Consider the following 19,285-nt stretch of genomic DNA (forward strand, 5'->3'; position numbering starts at 1 on the left):
TGTTTTCGTTTTAAAATTTTATTTGTAGCAGGTTTTATAGAATCAATTAAAAATTAGTATATATTTACTAGGTTCAACAAAATTGTTGAACCTGCAACACGGTTTATATTTGTGGGCAAATGTACAAAAGTTAAAACAAGAGCCAGAGGCAACAAAGACTTTCAAAAGTTCACATAAGTTTTGTGGAGAAATTTTAGAGCAAATATTTCATTTTTTAACTTAAAATTTTTATACAAGTTCTATATCTAAAAAAGTTAAAAGTCATTTAAGAAGTCTTAATTGAATACCTTATCAATTTTATGACTTTTAATAACTTTAAAAGCCTATATTTAATACTTATGACATAACACTCTGTCTTTATTGATGGTTCTATTATTTTTGTCCGCCTTCATTTGCGAATCTATTATTTTCTGCCAATATTGTGGCAATTTAATTATCACATTCGGTATGATTTTTATTTTTATTTTTTATATTCAGAGCTTCCCAAAAGGACACTCTTTTTAAGATTGCTCTCACCCAAGTATATTTAACTTTGGAGTTCTTTTGAACTCTGAAGCCAATCGCTCTGAAAAAGTCTCAATATTATGAAAGTAACTATTATTACATTTGAATTATCTCCTTATCTACACTCAAATGATGTGGGATTGGACATCAAATAGCCTAAAGTGCTTCGTATCCGCCCATACTAATTGTCAAATATAAAGTCTTTAAAAGTTTAAATTAAATATACTTAAATTTTTTAAATGCATAAAAGCCTTTAAAACTCTTTTGATGATATGTTTTAATTTTGCTGAAAATTAAAGGGAGGAGAAATGAGTGGATTCGATACTAGTTGGTGGAGGATAGTGGATCCTTCTCCAAGAGGAAGGTTTTATGGTGGCAAAAGATTTTGGTGGTATGAATCGATTTTTATTTTGGCTAAAGTTGTTTTTTTTTTTTTTTTTTTGGATACCCTATATGATCCTGGAAACCCATGTAAGTTGAGGAGATCAAAAGGGAAAGAGAATGATGGAGAGAATTTACCATCATATAAATCGAGACGACCCATTGTTTGTTGCAAAGCTGTATTGGCTTTAGTCCATAGGATGAGTTTCGTTTATTGGATGGGATTCTACCATGGCTTGGGATGCACTAGCTTCTTATCCCAGAGTGGTAATATAGAGAACTAGCACCCTGTTAATGGAGATAGAGCATCTGATGAAGGCTCTGTTAAACAAGTATGCTATTCGTAACATATTTAAGAAAGCTGGGGTCACCGATAATTTCATCCAAATGTAACCATAGGTCTGGACTTAGGTTTTTGATGCCTAATCAAAAAGATGTTTTGGTTTTGTTTGGTATATTTTAAGGTAGAAGTAGAGCTTGATTTTAGTGTTTTGCATCTTTATTTCTATGGTGATTTAGATTGTTGGTGAATTAAAATTAGAGGTTTTGAAGCGACAAACCCATTTGGAATGCTTAATTCAACAAGCCATCCAATATAAAAAAATAATATGGCCTTCAATATGTATATTGATTATTTGCTTCTAGCTTTCATTGAAGATGAATGGTTTATGAAGCAATTGATGAAGGATTTTCAAATATCTCAGCAAACTTGGAGAGACTTAAGCTAACAAATTCTTGCTAATGTAGTTGTCTATTGTTTGGTCTCTTGACATGCAAACTAATTCACAGATTTAAAATCTTAAGGTGGTTTCTTGTTAGCCCTTTGAGCCATGGGTTGGGCCAAGCATGGTGGCCATGTGTCATACTTGGGCCATTGGAGTGTGGAGCTGTGTGCCTAGGATGGTGGCACACAGCATGACACAATACTACAGCACATGGTATGGTGAGCATTGGTTGGAGGTGTTCGGAGGAATGTCAACCAATTGGGTTTTGGTAATGTGGTTTGGCTTGATTTGGGATTGAATATGTGTGGGGTCAAGTTTGGTGGCGAGATTATTCCATCCAGGAGATATCGACCATTATGACTCCTTGGTTATTTGTATATTTAATCCTACCAGACTAAATATGACTAGATAAGCTCTTTAAGGGGTGGTGCCTGGCCCCCTCGGGTATGGCATGGGAGGGTGTCCAACATGCTCAAGGTATGGCATAAGTTCAACCTAGCATGCCCATGAGGGTGAATCATGTTGTCAGGCGAATGGCTATTGATGTGTGGCACAACATGGTGCCAATGGATAGATCGAGCTAATGCATGGTGTGGGCAGCCATGCATGCATGTGTGCTAGCGATGGTGGCTTGATGAGTAGCCAAGCATGCGTAATAGTGCAGACGTGCGTGATGGTGCTGACATACATGAGTGTGGAGGGCATATGGGTGAGTGTGGCTATGAGGTATGCATGGTGAGCAGAGCATGCACACAAGTGCACAAACGTGGGCATGACGAGCCAAGTATAGGTAAGTCATGAAATATGCACAGTGCTAGTGGTAGCATGCAGCAATCATGTGCAACACTAAGCAGCGCACAGCATTGGTGCGTAGCAATGAGTATGCGCAAGTTACAGCCACAGTAGTGAGCTTATGTCTGAAGGCATGTGTGGGGGTGCGAAGCTGCAAGTGTGTGCAGGTGCGCGAGTTATGAGCATGAGCAAGGGAACGAATGCCTGGCACATGTAGTATCGTGGAGGTGCTTTGCTTGACATTTGGTGTGTTTTGAGCGAGCTTTGTGGGATGGTTACTAGTGGTTCCTAGCGGTTTGCATGTTTGTTTCCTTGGTGGTGTGATTTAAGGATGCTGAAGACTCGATCCATAGACACGTGGCTATTCAATGGTTATGACAGCATGTAATAGATGGTTATGGGAGGATCACCTTATGGTCAGATGGTGTGGTGCCAGTGGTTCAGCATACCTATGCAGTTAGGGGTGTTAACTGCAAGATTTTGCAGCCTATATAAAGGAACAATGTCTGGGACTCTAGATCCAATGAGGGTAAGAGGGTTTGTGGTGATCCTTGCATATGTTCTTAGTCGGTGTTCCTTTGTTTCTAGTGTGTAAAGAGAAAAGGTTGAGGCTGAAACCCTATAATTGTTGTGTGCCTTGTAATTGGATTACCAAAACATGGTGGTGTGTGTGCATGAGTTGCACATTGACCCTCAATTATGTGAGTCTGTGCGTGAGTTACACATTGACCCTTGGTTGTGTGTGAGTATACAGGTGATAGGTTGACTAAGGTGGATGCCTTAGATCACCTAACTAGATTGTGTGCATGGGTTTTGCATATAAAACCTCATGTGAGTGCAAGTGTGGGTGAGAAAGGCTAACTAAGGTTGGTGTCTTAGGCCGCACATAGACAAAAAATTTTGAGTGGAATTTTACCCCAGTGACATTTCCAAAAATTTTTGAGTGGAATTTTACCCTAGTGACACTTCCCTAATTGAAAGTTCCATCTAACTTGGAATTTTCCTTCATTTGTTTATCACATTTTCACCCTTCAACGACTAGAAATAGGGTGATGTAAATTTAGAAAGGTCTTTCATTACTTTGGGAAGCAGAATAGAAATTGCTAATGTTATATTTTGCTATTAAAAACCTTCAAATGGCAGTCATAAAGCAATCTTGATCAGGACATTGGATTTATCTATGTATAACCTCGGAAGCCAGCCATAGAAGTACGATGGAATAGTTAGCTTATTGTAAAGTCTGGAGTTTGCAAATCACAATTTTCCCATATTCATTAGTTTTTGTAATAGGCTTTGGCTCAGTTGGTAAGCCTGTCAAATCGAGTTAGCCAAGTAGATTAGACGTCAAGCACTACAGAGATTTGGGAAGCCATTTTATTTTTTGTGTGGGCTGGGTTGCGATCTTTATATTTGCTATTGGACCATACTTAGTACAGACATTTTGTGTAGCCAAACATTGGGCTCGATATAATGCAACGAATGGATCATCCTTCATTGCATGTGATCCAACTAAATTACGCAGATGCCCATATATGGAGGATTTTGAGGAAAGATTCTCTCTCTCTCTGACTCTCTCTCTCTCTCTCTCTCTCTGTGTAGAAATAGTATTTTTCAAAAGTTTATAATTTCTTCTCGGAGTGATGTATCTAAAATGCCGTGTAAGTTAAAACTAACAATCATTCACCATACTCTTCTTCCTTCTTTTCCCCTTTTTTTTTTTTTTCCGCAAGAAGGTTTTGATAATTTACAACTTAAGCTCTTTGATTTTATTTCAGATGGAATAAAGCGAACAAATTTGAGGTGTCTCGATGCAGTTTAGGAAATTTGTGCCATGTAAATCTAAAGAAGCTAATTTAAAAAAAAAAAAATAGAAAAAGAAAAAGAAGAAGAATGAGCAGAAGAGACAAAGCAAAATCCTTATCAACATATATACATATATATATATATATATATATATTTTTTTTTTTTTGTAATAAAAAATCCTTATCAACATGTGTATGCATTATGAAGTTCTTAATATTTTGTCTACAGGCACGGATCTAATCACACTTTAAGAAAATACAATTTTTTTTTATGCATATGTAAAGACAAAACACACATAAGTAGAAATCTCCAAAACTAATATGTCATTCCAAAGAAGAAGATTCTCTTTTAGTATTTTGTTGAAAAGTTGTGGCTCCAAGTTTCCCCGTGAACCAGACCCAATTGACAAATTTTATTTGACTAATTCTTTTAGGCTCTGCTTATTAAAATTATATTGGATTGTGACGCTCGATTAGTTTAATTTTGGCCGAATAAAAAGTTGAAATAGTTAATTCAATCTAGTGCAGTCCAATATGAAACAAATGTTTTAATATTCATAGTAAAAAATAAGGTTAAAAGGAACATATCGATCACAGAAACCAAAGAAAAAAACAAAAAATATAAATATAAATCTTGTCAACTTGTTTATATATGCAAGGCTTTTAATGTTGTTGTCAACATGCACAAATTTAATCGCACGCTTCAAGAAAAAGCAAAAAAAAAAACAAAACAAAACAATATGCTTTATGTTAAGACAAAACACACACAAGAAAGAATTCCAAAAGTTTTGAATTAATCCAATTATCAAAAGAAGTAGATAGATCCTCTCTTAACCAAAAAATGGTGCGTAAACCTATAGCTAAAAATCCCTGCCACTGAAAATTATAACCACGAAAAATAAGATAATACAGTTAATTAATTTAATTTGTACATTAATGAATTTGATAAATAATTAGGAAAAGAAAGCATTGTGTCTCAATCTGGGGCTTATCTTCTTCACGAATATCAATTTCAATAGTTTTGTCGTAATCTTACGAATCTAAGCTTTAATGGTTTAAGATGAGTGTATGGAAGACTACCACTGATACTCAGTCCTTTGAAACACATATTTTCTTTTCTTTTCGTGTTTTTGGATCGATTCTTATCCAATTTCTATCTGCAGCTTTCAATTCAACTTTTTATTCCCTGTACGTCCGACTCAAAAATCTTGGACACAGAATTAAAAAAACAATAATGATAATAATAATAATAATAAAAACGTTGAAAACTGAAGAATGACAATACCTATATATCAATATCTGTACCTATATCTCATTGTCGGCAAGCTGACCAGATAAAAACACTAACAAATTAATAGCTTCTCTCCTTTTAAATCTTTTAGGCCAAAGTAGTAGTACACTCGTGCTTGCCAAAAAAGCCAAAAAGCAAAGCAACCAAGACCATGGCTTTAAACCTAACTCCTTTGTGCCTCATCTTCGAAAACGATGCCATATATATTCTTATCCATATAAGATATGTGTTGCAAAATCAACAAATTAACCATATGAATTTGCACCGTGGCACAATAGTGGGGAATACTGTTCTGCCTCCCCCCCCCCCTCTTTCACTCCATCACATTGTGGTCTTCACCATCTCAAACGGAATTTTTCTTTTCAAATAAATAAATTAGAAAAAAAGTAGACCTGCACGCCTTTAACTACTTCACCACCAACGACCAATATAAATCCCATAAGATAGATAGTTTTAAATATTGCAATCTTTCTTTTTGGGTCTGGTTTAAATATTGCACCGGGTACCAATTTTTTCACAAATCAAATCATTTACCTGACGACAAAAACACATAGTGTCCATGTGAGATCCCCATTCCCATTCCTCTCTCCCATCACCAACCTTATAAATCAACGCCAAAACTAGCCCTCGTTCTCACATCATCGATTGTACCCATCTCTTTTTTCTCTCTCTCGCTCTCTCTCTTTCTGTGTTGAAAAACACAAAAAAAAAAAAAATAATAATAAATAAATAAAATGGTTGCAACGGCAGAGACTTATTTCCAGAGCTTGTTGATGGGCATGGAACAGATTTTTGAGAGTATTTCTCTGATACCAACCATCTACACATTGTTGGCAGTAGCAGCAGGAGTAGTGTTGGCTTATTTGTATGCGCCGTACTGGGGTGTAAGAAAGGTGCCTGGTCCACCTTCTATTCCCTTCATAGGCCATCTTCCTTTGCTGGCCAAGTACGGTCCTGATTTATTCTCTGTTCTTGCCAAACAATATGGCCCTATCTTCAGGTTAGTGCCTAGTCTATGCCACTTGATATGTATAGCTTCATTTTTTATTTGTTTTTTTATTTTATTTTAAAATTTTCATTATTTTCATGGAGATCATCAACTTGTCTAGACAGGTCGGAATTAATCAAGACCATGACATGGAGAGGTTAACAACTTTATTAGTTTCCTCTGGTATCTTTTTTTTTTTTTTTTTTTGGGTGTTTCATGGAAAGTAAACAACGATTTTTTTTCATTCCTTGTTTTCTTCAAACTTTAAATCTCTCTGCCCGTGTTTTTTTTTTTTGGGTGATGATTAATTAAGAAGAATTGAGGTGACAAGTATACTATCAAGGTCCTAGTTGCTAGCTAGCTATATGTTACATGAAACTTGACTGGTACTAATAGCCCCAAAAAGAAAAATCTTGACTAAGATGCATGATAAGTGATACACTCTCTATTGGAAGATATTCTCAAAAGACATCAAGTTGTGCATATTTTTCAAATTGGATAGAATTGACCTTTTTTGATGAGACCCTATGTGGAGCCGAAAAACAGGCCCAACAAATTATTTACTATTCGCCACTGTGTGTTTCCTAATTATTTTTTTTTCCCTTATTTGTTTTTAATTTCTAATTATCTGTAACTGAACTTCGAAGATTGATGAAAAGAACTCAACAAGCAAGCGAGAGAAATCAATAAAAACTTTCCATTGCTCCACATATGGGCTGCAAATTTCATCGTAATATTATATATGTCCACATTCAAGGGTTGGCCGAGTTTGTCCCATGAGTTAGATTGAATAATTTTGCGTCTCACTCTCATTTCACCCACTTTTGCTGACAACATGGCCAAATATTAATATTTTCAGTAATAATATTTGCCTTTTGGGTGGGATTGGTTCATGTATTTGCTCCACTACGCATTTAGTTGCTAAGTGTGATAGAGACTTCTAAAGCCTCTTAAACCCCATCTTTGAGAATGATTGCTTCTGCATACGTTGATTTTTTAACATATATTCTTAATTGCTCCATCTGTCCTTTTTACTACTTCCACAGTATCTCTGATCTCATAGTTTTTACTAAATGTAAAAATTGTGCAGGTTTCATATGGGGAGGCAGCCATTGATAATTGTAGCAGATCCAGAGCTTTGTAGAGAAGTTGGTATTAAGAAATTCAAGGACATTCCAAATAGAAGCATCCCATCTCCCATCTCAGCTTCTCCTCTCCATCAGAAGGGTCTCTTTTTCACCAGGTATTACTTTCCAACGTAGTAACATACATATTTTTAGTATGTTTCTTTCCTCTTTTTTTTTTTTTTTTCCTTGATAAATTATTTTGAGTATGTTTCCGTTTATCTAGAATCATAGAATAACGCATCTTACTAAGTTCATTGCTTGGTTTTACTGCGTGAAAAATTCCTCTTTGGTAAAATATTTGATGGCTCACTTTATACGATTCTTATCAGGTCAAAATAGGTCATGATAACCTATAACCAAATAAATCTTAGCCACTTAAAACTTATTTTACTGAAAGTTTGCAAACTGAACGTTGTCCGTTAGAAAATATTTTGTTTACTTAGGATAAGGTGAAAAAGAAAAAAATTCAAAAAGTTTGCTCTTTCATTATGATTGTGTGTTCTTATGGGTGAAATATGAGCTTTCAGGGATTCAAGATGGTCGACCATGCGAAACACTATATTATCAGTATACCAGCCATCACACCTAGCCAGCCTAGTGCCCACCATGCAGGAGTTCATTCAATCTGCAACTGAAAATTTTCACTCCTACAAAGAGAAAGATATCACCTTTTCTAACTTCTCCCTCAGATTGGCAACAGATATTATAGGACAAGCTGCTTTTGGTGTCACTTTTGGAGTGTCTAAACCACAATCCACCACTACTGATTCAACCAACAAATTCAACAAAAAGTCGGAGAGCAATACTGATGAAGTCTCTGACTTCATAAATCAACATATGTACTCCACAACACAGCTTAAGATGGACTTGTCAGGTTCTTTCTCCATCATTCTGGGTCTACTTGTTCCAATTCTCCAAGAGCCTTTCAGACAGATCCTCAAGAGAATTCCTGGTACCATGGACTGGAAAGTGGAGAGAACTAATAGGAAACTGAGTGGTCGGCTTGATGGGATTGTGGTTAAGAGGATGAGAGACAAAGATCGAGGTTCAAAGGACTTCTTGTCAGTCATATTGAATGCAAGAGAGAAAGAGACGGTTTCAAAGAATGTTTTTACCCCTGATTATGTCAGCGCAGTTACATATGAGCATCTACTTGCTGGCTCATCCACAACAGCTTTTACTTTGTCTTCCATTGTGTATCTAGTTTCCGGACACCCTGAAGTCGAGCAAAAGCTGCTTGCAGAGATTGATGCATTTGGCCCATCAGATCGTATCCCAACTGCCCATGATCTTCAACACAAATTTCCTTATCTTGATCAGGCTAGTATATTTCCAAACTTAGTGTTATCTAATTCAGTTAATGTTTTTGGTTCTCTTTTACCTCTGAAATTCAGTGTGACAATCACATTTTTTCAATGCAGGTGATTAAAGAAGCAATGAGGTTTTATGTTGCTTCTCCCTTGGTTGCAAGAGAAACATCAAAAGATGTAGAGATTGGAGGTTATCTTCTTCCAAAGGTAGTAATGACTGTCAACAACTCTCATATATACAGGAACTTAATAAACTATGGAGTGGTTCTGTTTTTTTTAGCTAACATGATTTGTTTCTTTGAGGAGCAGGGAACATGGGTATGGTTGGCACTTGGAGTCTTAGCAAAAGATCCAAAGAACTTCCCAGAGCCAGAGAAGTTCAGGCCAGAGAGGTTTGATCCAAAAGGTGAAGAAGAGAAACGAAGGCATCCTTACGCTTTTATACCTTTTGGAATTGGGCCTAGATCATGCATTGGTCAGAAATTTTCCCTTCAGGAACTAAAGCTATCGCTGATTCATTTATACAGGAAATATGTATTTAGGCATTCTCCACATATGGAAAAACCTCTGGAGCTTGAATATGGCATTATTCTCAATTTCAAGCATGGTATCAAACTTAGGGTTATATGCCGGACTTAAAAAAAGTGTTGACTATAAGTTGTATATCAAATAATTCTCCAACATAGTATATCGAATAAAGAAGGCTGAATTATTTGCTTGCAGGAAATTTAGTCTCATTGCGCAAAATGTATATTTGTAATAGAATTATAGTTTTTGAACAACATATCAATCGATAAGCCACGATGACAACAGAGATGGAAGAGAATGACGTTCAAGAACTTGCTAGCTTAAATTGTGGGTTCTCTGTAGTTTAAAAATGTTGTACTTTCAAGGCCATCAGCCGTAGGAACAATCAATCTATGGTTTTAAAATCGTGGCGCTCTGTTGTTTTAAAAATTCTGGCTTGAATTTTGTACTCAAAACATTCCATAGTCAAAATGAAATATTTTACAACTATTACAGCACTACCATAGTAAATTTGATACAGATTCAACATCATAGGGAAAAGGGAACAACAAGCTGTTGATCTTCTAAAGCAAAATTAAATGAGCCCAGCTGACCATATGAGCAGGTCACCCTTCTCACCTTAGTTTCATGGAGTTCTTTTCCAAATGCGCGTCAGAACCAGCAGTGCTTTTGGAATCCCCATTAGAGAAAACAGCTGACCTCTTCAGAAACTGAAACTCATCCATAGACTGCCTTTGAATTCTATGAGATGGATGAGTATATGCTTTCTGCTTGGCTTTAGTAGACTCAGTCAAGTTCATGTAGTTTGGCCGACTATTGCTGCTATCATCTGTTCTATCTGAAGCTAACATAGTGTTTCCAGAAACTGGCGTAGTAGAAGTGCAGAATGAAGATGAAGCAGAGCTCTCATCATATCGAAATTCAGAACTGGGGCTTGAAGATGAGCGAGTGGCTTGCCCGATTTGTGGTGGTTTTGCAGAGATCCTGGTTGTGATATTGTTCTTTCTTACTTTCACAGAGGATGGTTCTGAAGATTTTGAGCGTTTGCCAACAAGGGAGTCAGCAGAATTATTCTTTAAAGGTGGAGTGGTCTCTGAGGAATCAGCATGGGATTGTTCCATCAATCTTGTCTCCCACGGCTTGGCTGCCATCCATCGTTCTAACCAACTCCATCCCCAGCTGTGCTTGTCAAACTTTTGATTCTTGAGAGAATACAATGAAGAATTTGTTCGAGAATTTGAATCCAGCGTCGATCTCCATTGCTGAAAGGGAAAAAAGTTGAAAATTCTTGGTAAAGTGAAAAGACAAAGATACCATAAAAACAAAGAAAACTTGGTGAAGTTTTTGATACCTTTTGAGCTAGAGAGTACGCAATAGCTCTCTCCCTTTTGAAGGCTCCTTCTTGCCTCAATTGTAACTTTGTTTTGACATCTTCTAACGTACCCTTGCTATCACACCATCCTTCCTGCAAAGTATTTAGATCAAAACAATTGAATTCAAATGGACAAGCTGAACTTGGATAAATCAAAAAAATCTTCATATGCCATTTCGAATGAAACCAGAATGAGACGTTATACCTCGGCTTGTTTCAAGAGCTCAGCCTTGCTGCGGTGTTCATCAAGGATTTTCTGCACAGCTTGTCCCTCTATAGACATTCTCACACGACGAGCTCTGACACGCGCCTGAACTCGAACAAGAGCCTGCATGCACCTAAGCGTCACAGCTGCCTGCTTCCTCACTTGGCGACCCCGGACTAGAGCTTGAAGTCTCACCACTCCTTTCAAGGCCCTCAAAGCCCTTCTTGCCTGCAATAAGTTCACTCTATTATATTACTTTTCCCAGAAAACAAACAGAGAAATGAAAACTTAAAAACTACCAGCATTAGCATCCAAGTATCAAATTACAACCTCAATGGACAATCAGTTAAATTCATCAAGCAATTATTATATAGATTGCAAACCTCAGTAAAAAAAAGAAAATGGGATCCAACGATAACAAACCAACTTAGGTTAAAATCTTGGGAAAAGCTAATCTCTCTATTCTCATACGAAGTTTTTCACATGTTTAATTGCTAAGAAAGATTAGAGTTGGGTATTACAGTAGACTAAAATAGGGCAAGATCCCGACTTTCCTCAAGAGAACTAAAATTAAAAAATTAAAAGATATAAGATTTAAGATTTAGCGGCCAATCTAAACAAATGCTATCCCATGAAATACATATTTTCGTAAATAATAAAGAAGTCCATTTTCTAGCTTAGACATTGTAGAGAAACATACGGAACTAGACGGAAGCTCAGTTTCTTATTCTCAGCAAACGAAAAAAAAAAAAAGGAAAGAAAGCAGAGAAAGTGGATTTACCAAGAAACCACGAAAAGCGGTTTGTATCCTAATAGCAGCCCATTCTTGTCTCACAACTCGGAAATCTTTGGGAGGAGCTCGAACTACTGTAGCCATTGCAGCAGTAAAAGCATCAGCGAGACGTGGAGAATCAGATCCCTCAGAAGCAGCCTTGTGGCTCCCTTTGAAACCCTTCCATGCAGATCCCAAATCCCCCGATGAACCTCTCCATAGCCTCCATTTCTTGCTTTTCCCACTCACCTTCTCCTATAGTAGCAAAAATAGCATTATAGACAGTTTGTCCAAAACATAGCGAAATACACAAAATATGGGGAGGAAAAAAAAAAAAAAAAAAAAGAGGAAGAAAGAAAAAAAGATTTAAGCTTACATGCTCGTCCTTCTCGGGCTTTTTGAGACCTATAAAAGCTTTGACCCATTTTCCTGAAGCACCCATTTGTATAAATAGAATCCCAGCTCAAGCAGAAGAAGCAACAACAATGTTTGACTTCTAAAAGAGATTGAGCTACAAAAAAAAAAAAGGCCTGAAAACAGAGCTTGATCAGAGAAAGTAGGTGGGTATCACTGGAATCATGGACTCACTATACCAATGAAAGTTTCGTTCCTTTTTTTTTTTTTTTTTTTGGGGCTGAAGAAAATTAAACCCAAAGAACAAACAGTTTGGGGGGAGAGAAAAAACAGAGAGAGACTCGAAAAAGAAGGAAAAAAAAAAAAAAACGTGAAGTACCAGAGAGAGAGAGAGACGTGGGGAAAAGAGATAGAGGAAGTGGGTGATGTGGTATTGGTGGGGGCTGGTTACTGGTCCAAAGAAGCCGTTCGATTTTTGAAATTTAAAAGAAACAACGGACAAATCGCAAGCCCGCTCTAATGGCTAGATAGTTTGCCCTTGTGGGTTGTCAAATATTACAAAAATAGGTCCACTGCTTTTAGTGTTTGGGAGTTGTGTAAAACTGTAAAAATCCATGATTCATAAAAAACCACGAGGCGTTGTACAATTTGTGTCAGTCAGGCTCATAAAAAACTTACATGAAACGTCCAAAAAGCATACCGACAAAGATCTTCCCAACTCCATCCAACTCTGTGGTGCATTCCTGTATCATCTTGTGATTTCTGCCTTCTCCCCACCCGAACCTTTTTCCATTTTCATAACAAAAATTCAATCTCATTGGGCATCCTTTTCAGTGGGTCCCAATTCTTAGTGCTGAATTGGCAATCCTCTGCACCTTTTAGATATGATTTTTACCACTTTTTTGTTATGGCATTATCCCCATCTTGATGAATTCAAATGAGTTATTAGGAAGTTCCATTTTCAATTTTTTTTTTTTTTTTTTTTTTTGGTTGTAAAAGCTTTCTACCTTTTTCATAGGCACGGAAAGATATTTGAATTTATACTTCAAGTCCTTATCATTACGGTTTGAAATCATGAACAAGTTACTTCCATTTGAATCAAACAGGTGAAAGCAGAATCTATGATAAATTCAGATCATTTCCTCTTCTTCCTTCTCTTTATTTTGATCTTTATAATGAATTTGAAATATCATATTAACGTTTTTCACTCATTTTGTGGCCCAGACACGTCTTTGGAAGGAGAGAAACAGTGGATTTTAGTTTTTAAAGAAGTGGGACGGACTGACTGAAATTACAGAGGTCGAGGTGGGTGTGTAAGTGTAAGGTGAGGAGCAGCAGGACTTTATTGGCCTTTTTAATTAATTAAAAGTCTTTATTGGTGATTCATCAGGCGTTGACATCGAGGTTTGAAATTGAATTTCAAAGTGTCCACTCTCTTTGTCTTCTACCTACCCCTTAGTTTTTTAAAACATTCCAACCAATATAAATTCAGCTTCTTTAATACCGATTTAATTCTAAACAACTTTGTCTTTTCTTTAACCTTCTTACTTTCCTTCTTTTTTCTTTTTTCGCTTTCAATAACATGGATGCAGAGAGTGCTCAGATGTGGCTTTTGCTTTCCTTTCACACACACACACATATATATATATATATATAATAGTTTTACGATATGGAAGATCTGGATATGGATAGTATTAAAAATTGATTTTTTTAAAATTTTGTAGTTTTACGGTAAAGAAGATCTGTATAGGAATAGCATTAAAAGTTAATTTTTTAAAATTTTATAATTTTATGATAGGGAAGATCTGTATAGAGAGATAGCATTAAAAGTTAAACTTTTTAAATTTTATTATATATGCTATATATATATACAGTAAAATTGATAATTTTAAAAAAAAATATTAATTTTTAATATGATTCGTATACACAGATTGTATAGTAAAATATTTATATTTATTAAATTAATAAGGAATTGGAAAATTTATTTTAGGAATGAGAACTGGAAACCAGTGGGCTTTTCATAACATTTTTTTTTCCCTAACCGCTTTTAATTTAGGAATGAAATAAAATTTATTTCATTTACTTGCTTCACCATTGCATGGGTTGATGATCAATAATACTATGAGAGTCTAGGAACAACTTAATTTAAAAAAAAAAAAAAAAAAAAAAGAGTGTTGGTCAACATCTGAGCCAATGGTCAAAGTGCACGCTTCAACGGAATATCCTACCTTTGCCTCATATTTTTATTTATTTTTTATTTAATTTGGAGGTGGCTTGGGGCTTCTCATACACACAGAATCTGCACTGTATCAGTTTGTCGGTCTACAAGTAAAAATAAAAATAAAAACAAAATAAAAGAAAATTCTCTTTCTATAATCTAAATTCAGTAATACATAGGAAGAACATATGTACAACTTGAGATTATTACCCCCCAAAAAAAAAAAAAATTAATAAAATGAACGAATAACATTAAATTCTAACTCCCATAGAATAAAGATCATGCTATAGAGAGCACAAGAGGTGCCTAACTATTTTATTTTCTGAAATGGTATTGAGCAGTGAGCCTTGGACACGTGTCAAGTTGCAGGTGAAGGTAGCCGTGGACTAGGGAGACCCATATAGGCAAGCCTAGGTGAGACTCGCATCTTTGGGCTAGGCCTCGGTGAAGGAATAGGACCACAGTTCCCAACATGTCCCGTTGCAAGTTTGGGTGATAGGTTCACTTGCTCCAGTGCTCTGAATTGCAGCTCTGTAGGATAGTCTCTCACACACCCAATACGTGGACCAACTCCACTCGTCCACTTGCAAGACAAACGTTTGGCCAAGTCGAACACTGGCGCTTCTGATCTGTTCTCCACCATATCTTGTTGATCAACAGCTGGGATGGAAGATTGGTTGTCGTTGATGGGCCCATTTCCATTCACAGCAGAATTTATGTCCAATGTCAGTGTTGCTGTTGTGGATAAACTTTCCACCTCCTCTGACTTCGACTTGTCACTCTTAGCTTTATTATATGAGCGGCTGTCATCGTCTACTGCATATTGCTGCATACATAAAAACAAAAAACAAGAGGGACATAATTGAGCCATGCTACCGATTAATAACTCATTAATTGTACCAATTAGAAAAAAAGAAGAAAAAAACAAAAAATAAAATTAAAAGGCAAAAGCAGGTCTGTAAAGTAAATTAGCAAAGCTTACTTTGACATTGGTTAGATCTACATGGTTGTCCTCCAAGAAGCTAATGAATTCCTTGAAATTGTCATCTGTTGGAAGATAGTGACCACTGTATGGCCATATAGCCTGAAAAGCAGAGTTTATATAACATTAATGTTCATTAAATTGGCCATAAAAGACTTAATTTGAGCATGGAAATGAAAACTATACATGAACCTACCTCAAGAACCCCATCATGTGCAACTAGTCTTCCAGCTGCGGTTGTGGCCCCTCCAGACAGAAAACTTGAATGCTGGAAAACACCCTTTTTCTTCTGCCCCACGTATAAAGCTCTTGAAGTGCTCAGCACAAATATCCATTTTGACCCTTCTACTGTGTCAACAAGCACACCAGCTTGCTTGTATGTTAGCTTTCCATCTTCCACAATTACTTGATATGCCTCCCTTTCATTCTGTCATACATTTGCGCCACCGAAATAAGATCAATATTCTAATTAGTAATTACAAATTCACATTTGGGAAATTTTTCTGAGCAATACAGAGTAGTAGGCTTACTGGTCCGAGATATCTGATGCATTGATGTTGTAAAACAGTCCTGGGGCACTTCTTAAGGTTGAAGTCTTTACCATCACCCACATCCAACCTGAATTCAGTTCCAGGTAAACCAAATTAGTGATGAGTATATATATATATATATATATATAATTACTAGTACTTATAGCTTCTGCGATTTATGTATCAAGATCCAATTAAAAGCTGACTTACCAGTAAAAGAATGGTTGGGTGCTCCTGCTTTCGGACCAAACATCATAATAGAAGTGTAGATTATGTCCATATCGATGTCGTGGATCAATCTGTAGAAAAGAAAAGAATGGAGCATGATATGTAAGTGCATAGATTGACTTTAAGGCTTCCATTATTAAAACTTTTGAGGATGGCAAACAAAGTTGGCTTAATAGTTCTTGACTTCTTTTTAAGTCTTCTGAGACGTGGCAGTCAATCATGAAGTTCACCAGTCAATCAAATATCTCCCATGAATTTGATTATAAGACTTTTGAAGACAAGCAAACCAACAAAGATTGATGCATGAACAGGGCTAAACGTGGATCCATGTAAATTATCTTTCAAAGTGCAATATACATCACATGCATGAAAAAAAAGTTAGAAAAAAAAAAAAAAGTATATGAACCTTATTTAAGTCTATTTCTATCCATTTTTAAAAGATGAAAAGAATAAAAGCAAAATAAAAGGGCCAAACATGATAAAGAAAATAGAGAGGAAGAAGTGCAACGACTTACAGCTTCAAGCCAATGTTGTAAAGCTAATTTCTGAGCCTTCTCATCTTTAGACAAGCCCTTTCCAACCTGCATATGCACAAAAGGTTTTTTTGGCTGTTAAAGCATAAAACTTATCCTGAAATTTAATAATCAAAGCTTATTTCGACAACTTAATTTCCAATAATACACATGATCAATTAATAATATACCTTGGCAGCCCTTGTCCTAGCACGTGACCATCGGGACAGTGCAGTCTCATTTTTCTCAATGTTGAAAAATGACACTGAACTCCGTTTTAGAGCAGCAAAGTCCAGGGCCTTCCACCTTCAAAAACCACACATGAATATAAGCAAACAGAGAAAATAGAGGACTACTTATAAAAACCAGAAAGAAAACCTACAATTAAAAATCTGAGACGATTAAGATACAAACCAGAGTTCCTCAACTACAACTGCACAATCTGCAAGGCTCCGTCTGGTCCTGTAACTCTTGTACACTTTCTGAAGCTTGGTTGCAGCAGCATCAAGCTCACTAACTGGCCTTGGTGAAAACATTATCACTGGTTCCGGAAGCAGAATTGTGGGTTTCTGTATCTGCACTTTTTCTGGGCTTCTAAGCGTTGAAGCTTTTGACCCTGAACCTTTTTGGTGATCAGGAACGGAATTATGTTCAGGCTTCAATTCTTTGGATTCCCCATTTTTGAAGCTCATTGACCTCTCCGTAACCATTTTACCTGACCCAAAATTGGAAGTTGTTACAGTTTCTGAATCTTGTTTTTTGAAGCTAGATGATTTCAAGACACCCTTTTCATCTTTGCCTTCGAAGCTCATGGACCTCATGAGGACGGCATCGAAGCTCTCCGGTAATCTAAAAATCTTGTGCTTCAGAATTTCCTTACACGCGGATAGGAGTAAGGAAAAAGACAGACCCATATATTTTGCCAACAGCTAGAAACAGACTTCAATTTGCAACTCAATGATGACCAAAACCTGCTCAATTCAAAGAATTATCAATAAACTTTGCCATAAATCTCAACAATCCTTTTTTCATTGATCTTTTCTCAACATAGATTTAGCCAATATAATCAGTCAAACAAATATATATATACTTTTAAGCAGGAAAAAACAAAAAAAAAAAAAAAAAAAAAAAAAAACAAAGCAAGAATTGAAGACTTACAATTCAATTCAGCTGACATGCTAGTATCTTGCGAACCATTACAAATAAAAATAAAAAATAAATAAATTAAAATTAAAATTAAAAAAAAAAAAATCTTTGTCGGGAGAGGCCGGAAATGAAAGAATACTTGGGAGTGAAACACATCGAAGGTTGAAGTATCGGATTAAGAATTACAGAACTAGCCCGTGAAATGATTAGAGGCATCAACAACCCAGTTTTAGAGCACCGCAAATTCCAGTATATATATATATATATATATATGGGAACAACCCAAATTAAATAACGCCCATACACATCCAAACAAATGTCCACATGCAAATGAAACATAATGGGAAATAAAGTTGAGAAATCAGAATCAATCGGTTCCCTTACCCGAAAATCCAAAACTCTGCTTGGGACTTGAACAAGCACTGTTTGTCTTTGTTTTGGCTTTTCCCCTTTTATCTCACTATCAACTCTCTCAACTTTCAACCATATAAAACTACGAACTTAGAACACAACAAACAACGGTGACCGCCAGCCCACGACAGGACAGGGAGGCTAGCTACCACTACACCAATCACACACGGCTTAGGCCTTAGTTCTTGCTGGGCTTTTATCATATATATATATAGAGAGAGAGAGAGAGAGAGAGAGTAGAAGCAGTTTGAAAAATCAAAGTTGGTGGGTGAGAAAGTAAATACCAGTGGAGACTTAAGACTGTGTCGGGTTCACCGGACCTTCAAGGAAGTTTTAGAGAAATATCAATTTTAGCGTTCGTGCTTAAATTTCTGTGACCAAATATGGAGGTGGGGTTTGTTGCATGAAAATAAAAAATAAAAACAGCCTCCCTTTGGGCCACTCTTTTTTCATTTTTCCTTTTTTTTTTTTAAATTTTTTTTTAATAATAATTTCACTTTGATGAGTCATTGATATTGACTCTTTATCGAATTTATTTTCCAGCTCCACCATTATTTATATTGTAGGCAATTTTTTTTTTTCTTATTAATAGATGGATATTTTATGAAATATCCATCTTAAAATATCCATCTTTAAGAGCTTCAGAAATTGAAACATGAATCGACAATTCGAAGCGCTTTAGATGTTTACATGCAAGTATCCACGTCTTCCAAGTTAAAATTGACACCTTATGTTTTTTCAAATTCAACTTATAAAGCTGCATATTAAACTTGGCATTTTGCATAAGTTTATTGACCTAGATATAGAAGGTGCCAAAGGTATATATTCGTCGTAGATATTTTTATGATTTTAATTTTACTACGAAAAAAACAAAGTCCTTTATTTATTTATTTATTTTTTCTTAATTTATCGTGCACTTTTTACTATATATCAAATATGACTAGAAGAAGTTAATTTCCGATCTTTCTTCTTTCATTTTCTCTGGTCGTGTGGAGCGCGATATTCCTTTTTTCTTGAGTGGCATCCCTACATTTTATTTTTATCATCATCCTTTTATTTTCACTGAAAAATTATATAAAGTAGGTGTTTATTTTATGGAATTTCGAT

General features: G+C 36.0%; 3 protein-coding genes across 5 annotated transcripts; 1 reads left to right on the forward strand and 2 right to left on the reverse strand.

The window, feature by feature from the left end:
* Window positions 1-5,975: 5,975 nt before the first annotated feature.
* Window positions 5,976-9,647, forward strand: LOC107420143 (cytochrome P450 711A1). Of its 2 annotated transcripts, XM_048475549.2 has the most exons (6): window positions 5,976-6,495; window positions 6,605-6,640; window positions 7,574-7,726; window positions 8,138-8,930; window positions 9,032-9,127; window positions 9,230-9,647. In XM_048475549.2, the coding sequence occupies exons 1-6, from the start codon at window positions 6,230-6,232 to the stop codon at window positions 9,557-9,559; spliced, it is 1,674 nt and encodes a 557-aa protein (XP_048331506.2). In that variant the 5' UTR covers window positions 5,976-6,229; the 3' UTR covers window positions 9,560-9,647. The 2 variants fall into 2 exon arrangements, with proteins under 2 accessions (XP_048331506.2, XP_015884519.2); XM_016029033.4 differs by lacking the exon at window positions 6,605-6,640 and having other exon boundaries at window positions 5,977-6,495.
* Window positions 9,648-9,865: 218 nt separating this feature from the next.
* LOC107420144 (protein IQ-DOMAIN 6) lies at window positions 9,866-12,995 on the reverse strand. Its single transcript, XM_016029034.4, has 5 exons — window positions 12,174-12,995; window positions 11,807-12,052; window positions 11,026-11,253; window positions 10,800-10,913; window positions 9,866-10,710 (listed from the first exon to the last, which is right to left on the reverse strand). The coding sequence occupies exons 1-5, from the start codon at window positions 12,237-12,239 to the stop codon at window positions 10,063-10,065; spliced, it is 1,302 nt and encodes a 433-aa protein (XP_015884520.2). The 5' UTR covers window positions 12,240-12,995; the 3' UTR covers window positions 9,866-10,062.
* Window positions 12,996-14,492: 1,497 nt separating this feature from the next.
* On the reverse strand, window positions 14,493-18,585 carry LOC107435537 (IQ domain-containing protein IQM1). Of its 2 annotated transcripts, XM_048476297.2 has the most exons (10): window positions 18,463-18,585; window positions 18,152-18,329; window positions 17,036-17,592; window positions 16,813-16,927; window positions 16,625-16,690; window positions 16,092-16,180; window positions 15,882-15,969; window positions 15,548-15,778; window positions 15,352-15,453; window positions 14,493-15,195 (listed from the first exon to the last, which is right to left on the reverse strand). In XM_048476297.2, exons 3-10 carry the CDS (start codon window positions 17,533-17,535, stop codon window positions 14,728-14,730), a joined length of 1,659 nt encoding a protein of 552 aa, XP_048332254.2. In that variant the 5' UTR covers window positions 17,536-17,592; window positions 18,152-18,329; window positions 18,463-18,585; the 3' UTR covers window positions 14,493-14,727. The 2 variants fall into 2 exon arrangements, with proteins under 2 accessions (XP_048332254.2, XP_048332255.2); XM_048476298.2 differs by lacking the exons at window positions 18,152-18,329; window positions 18,463-18,585 and adding an exon at window positions 17,907-18,034.
* Between the last annotated feature and the right edge of the window lie 700 nt (window positions 18,586-19,285).

Source organism: Ziziphus jujuba, chromosome 5 (assembly GCF_031755915.1).
Source record: "Ziziphus jujuba cultivar Dongzao chromosome 5, ASM3175591v1".
NCBI lineage: Eukaryota > Viridiplantae > Streptophyta > Magnoliopsida > Rosales > Rhamnaceae > Ziziphus > Ziziphus jujuba.

Excerpts from the sequence above, each read along its gene's own strand:
- LOC107420143 (XM_048475549.2), top strand. The coding sequence starts at position 6,230 with ATGGTTGCAACGGCAGAGACTTATTTCCAGAGCTTGTTGATGGGCATG. Across the intron at positions 8,931-9,031 it reads AATTTCCTTATCTTGATCAG|GTGATTAAAGAAGCAATGAG; the intron begins GCTAGTATATTT and ends TTTTCAATGCAG. Across the intron at positions 9,128-9,229 it reads GAGGTTATCTTCTTCCAAAG|GGAACATGGGTATGGTTGGC; the intron begins GTAGTAATGACT and ends TTTGAGGAGCAG.
- LOC107420144 (XM_016029034.4), bottom strand. The coding sequence starts at position 12,239 with ATGGGTGCTTCAGGAAAATGGGTCAAAGCTTTTATAGGTCTCAAAAAG. Across the intron at positions 11,254-11,806 it reads CCGCTTTTCGTGGTTTCTTG|GCAAGAAGGGCTTTGAGGGC; the intron begins GTAAATCCACTT and ends AACTTATTGCAG. Across the intron at positions 10,914-11,025 it reads AGCTCTTGAAACAAGCCGAG|GAAGGATGGTGTGATAGCAA; the intron begins GTATAACGTCTC and ends AATACTTTGCAG.
- LOC107435537 (XM_048476297.2), bottom strand. The coding sequence starts at position 17,535 with ATGGGTCTGTCTTTTTCCTTACTCCTATCCGCGTGTAAGGAAATTCTG. Across the intron at positions 15,454-15,547 it reads CACATGATGGGGTTCTTGAG|GCTATATGGCCATACAGTGG; the intron begins GTAGGTTCATGT and ends TCTGCTTTTCAG. Across the intron at positions 15,196-15,351 it reads TAGATCTAACCAATGTCAAA|CAATATGCAGTAGACGATGA; the intron begins GTAAGCTTTGCT and ends TTATGTATGCAG.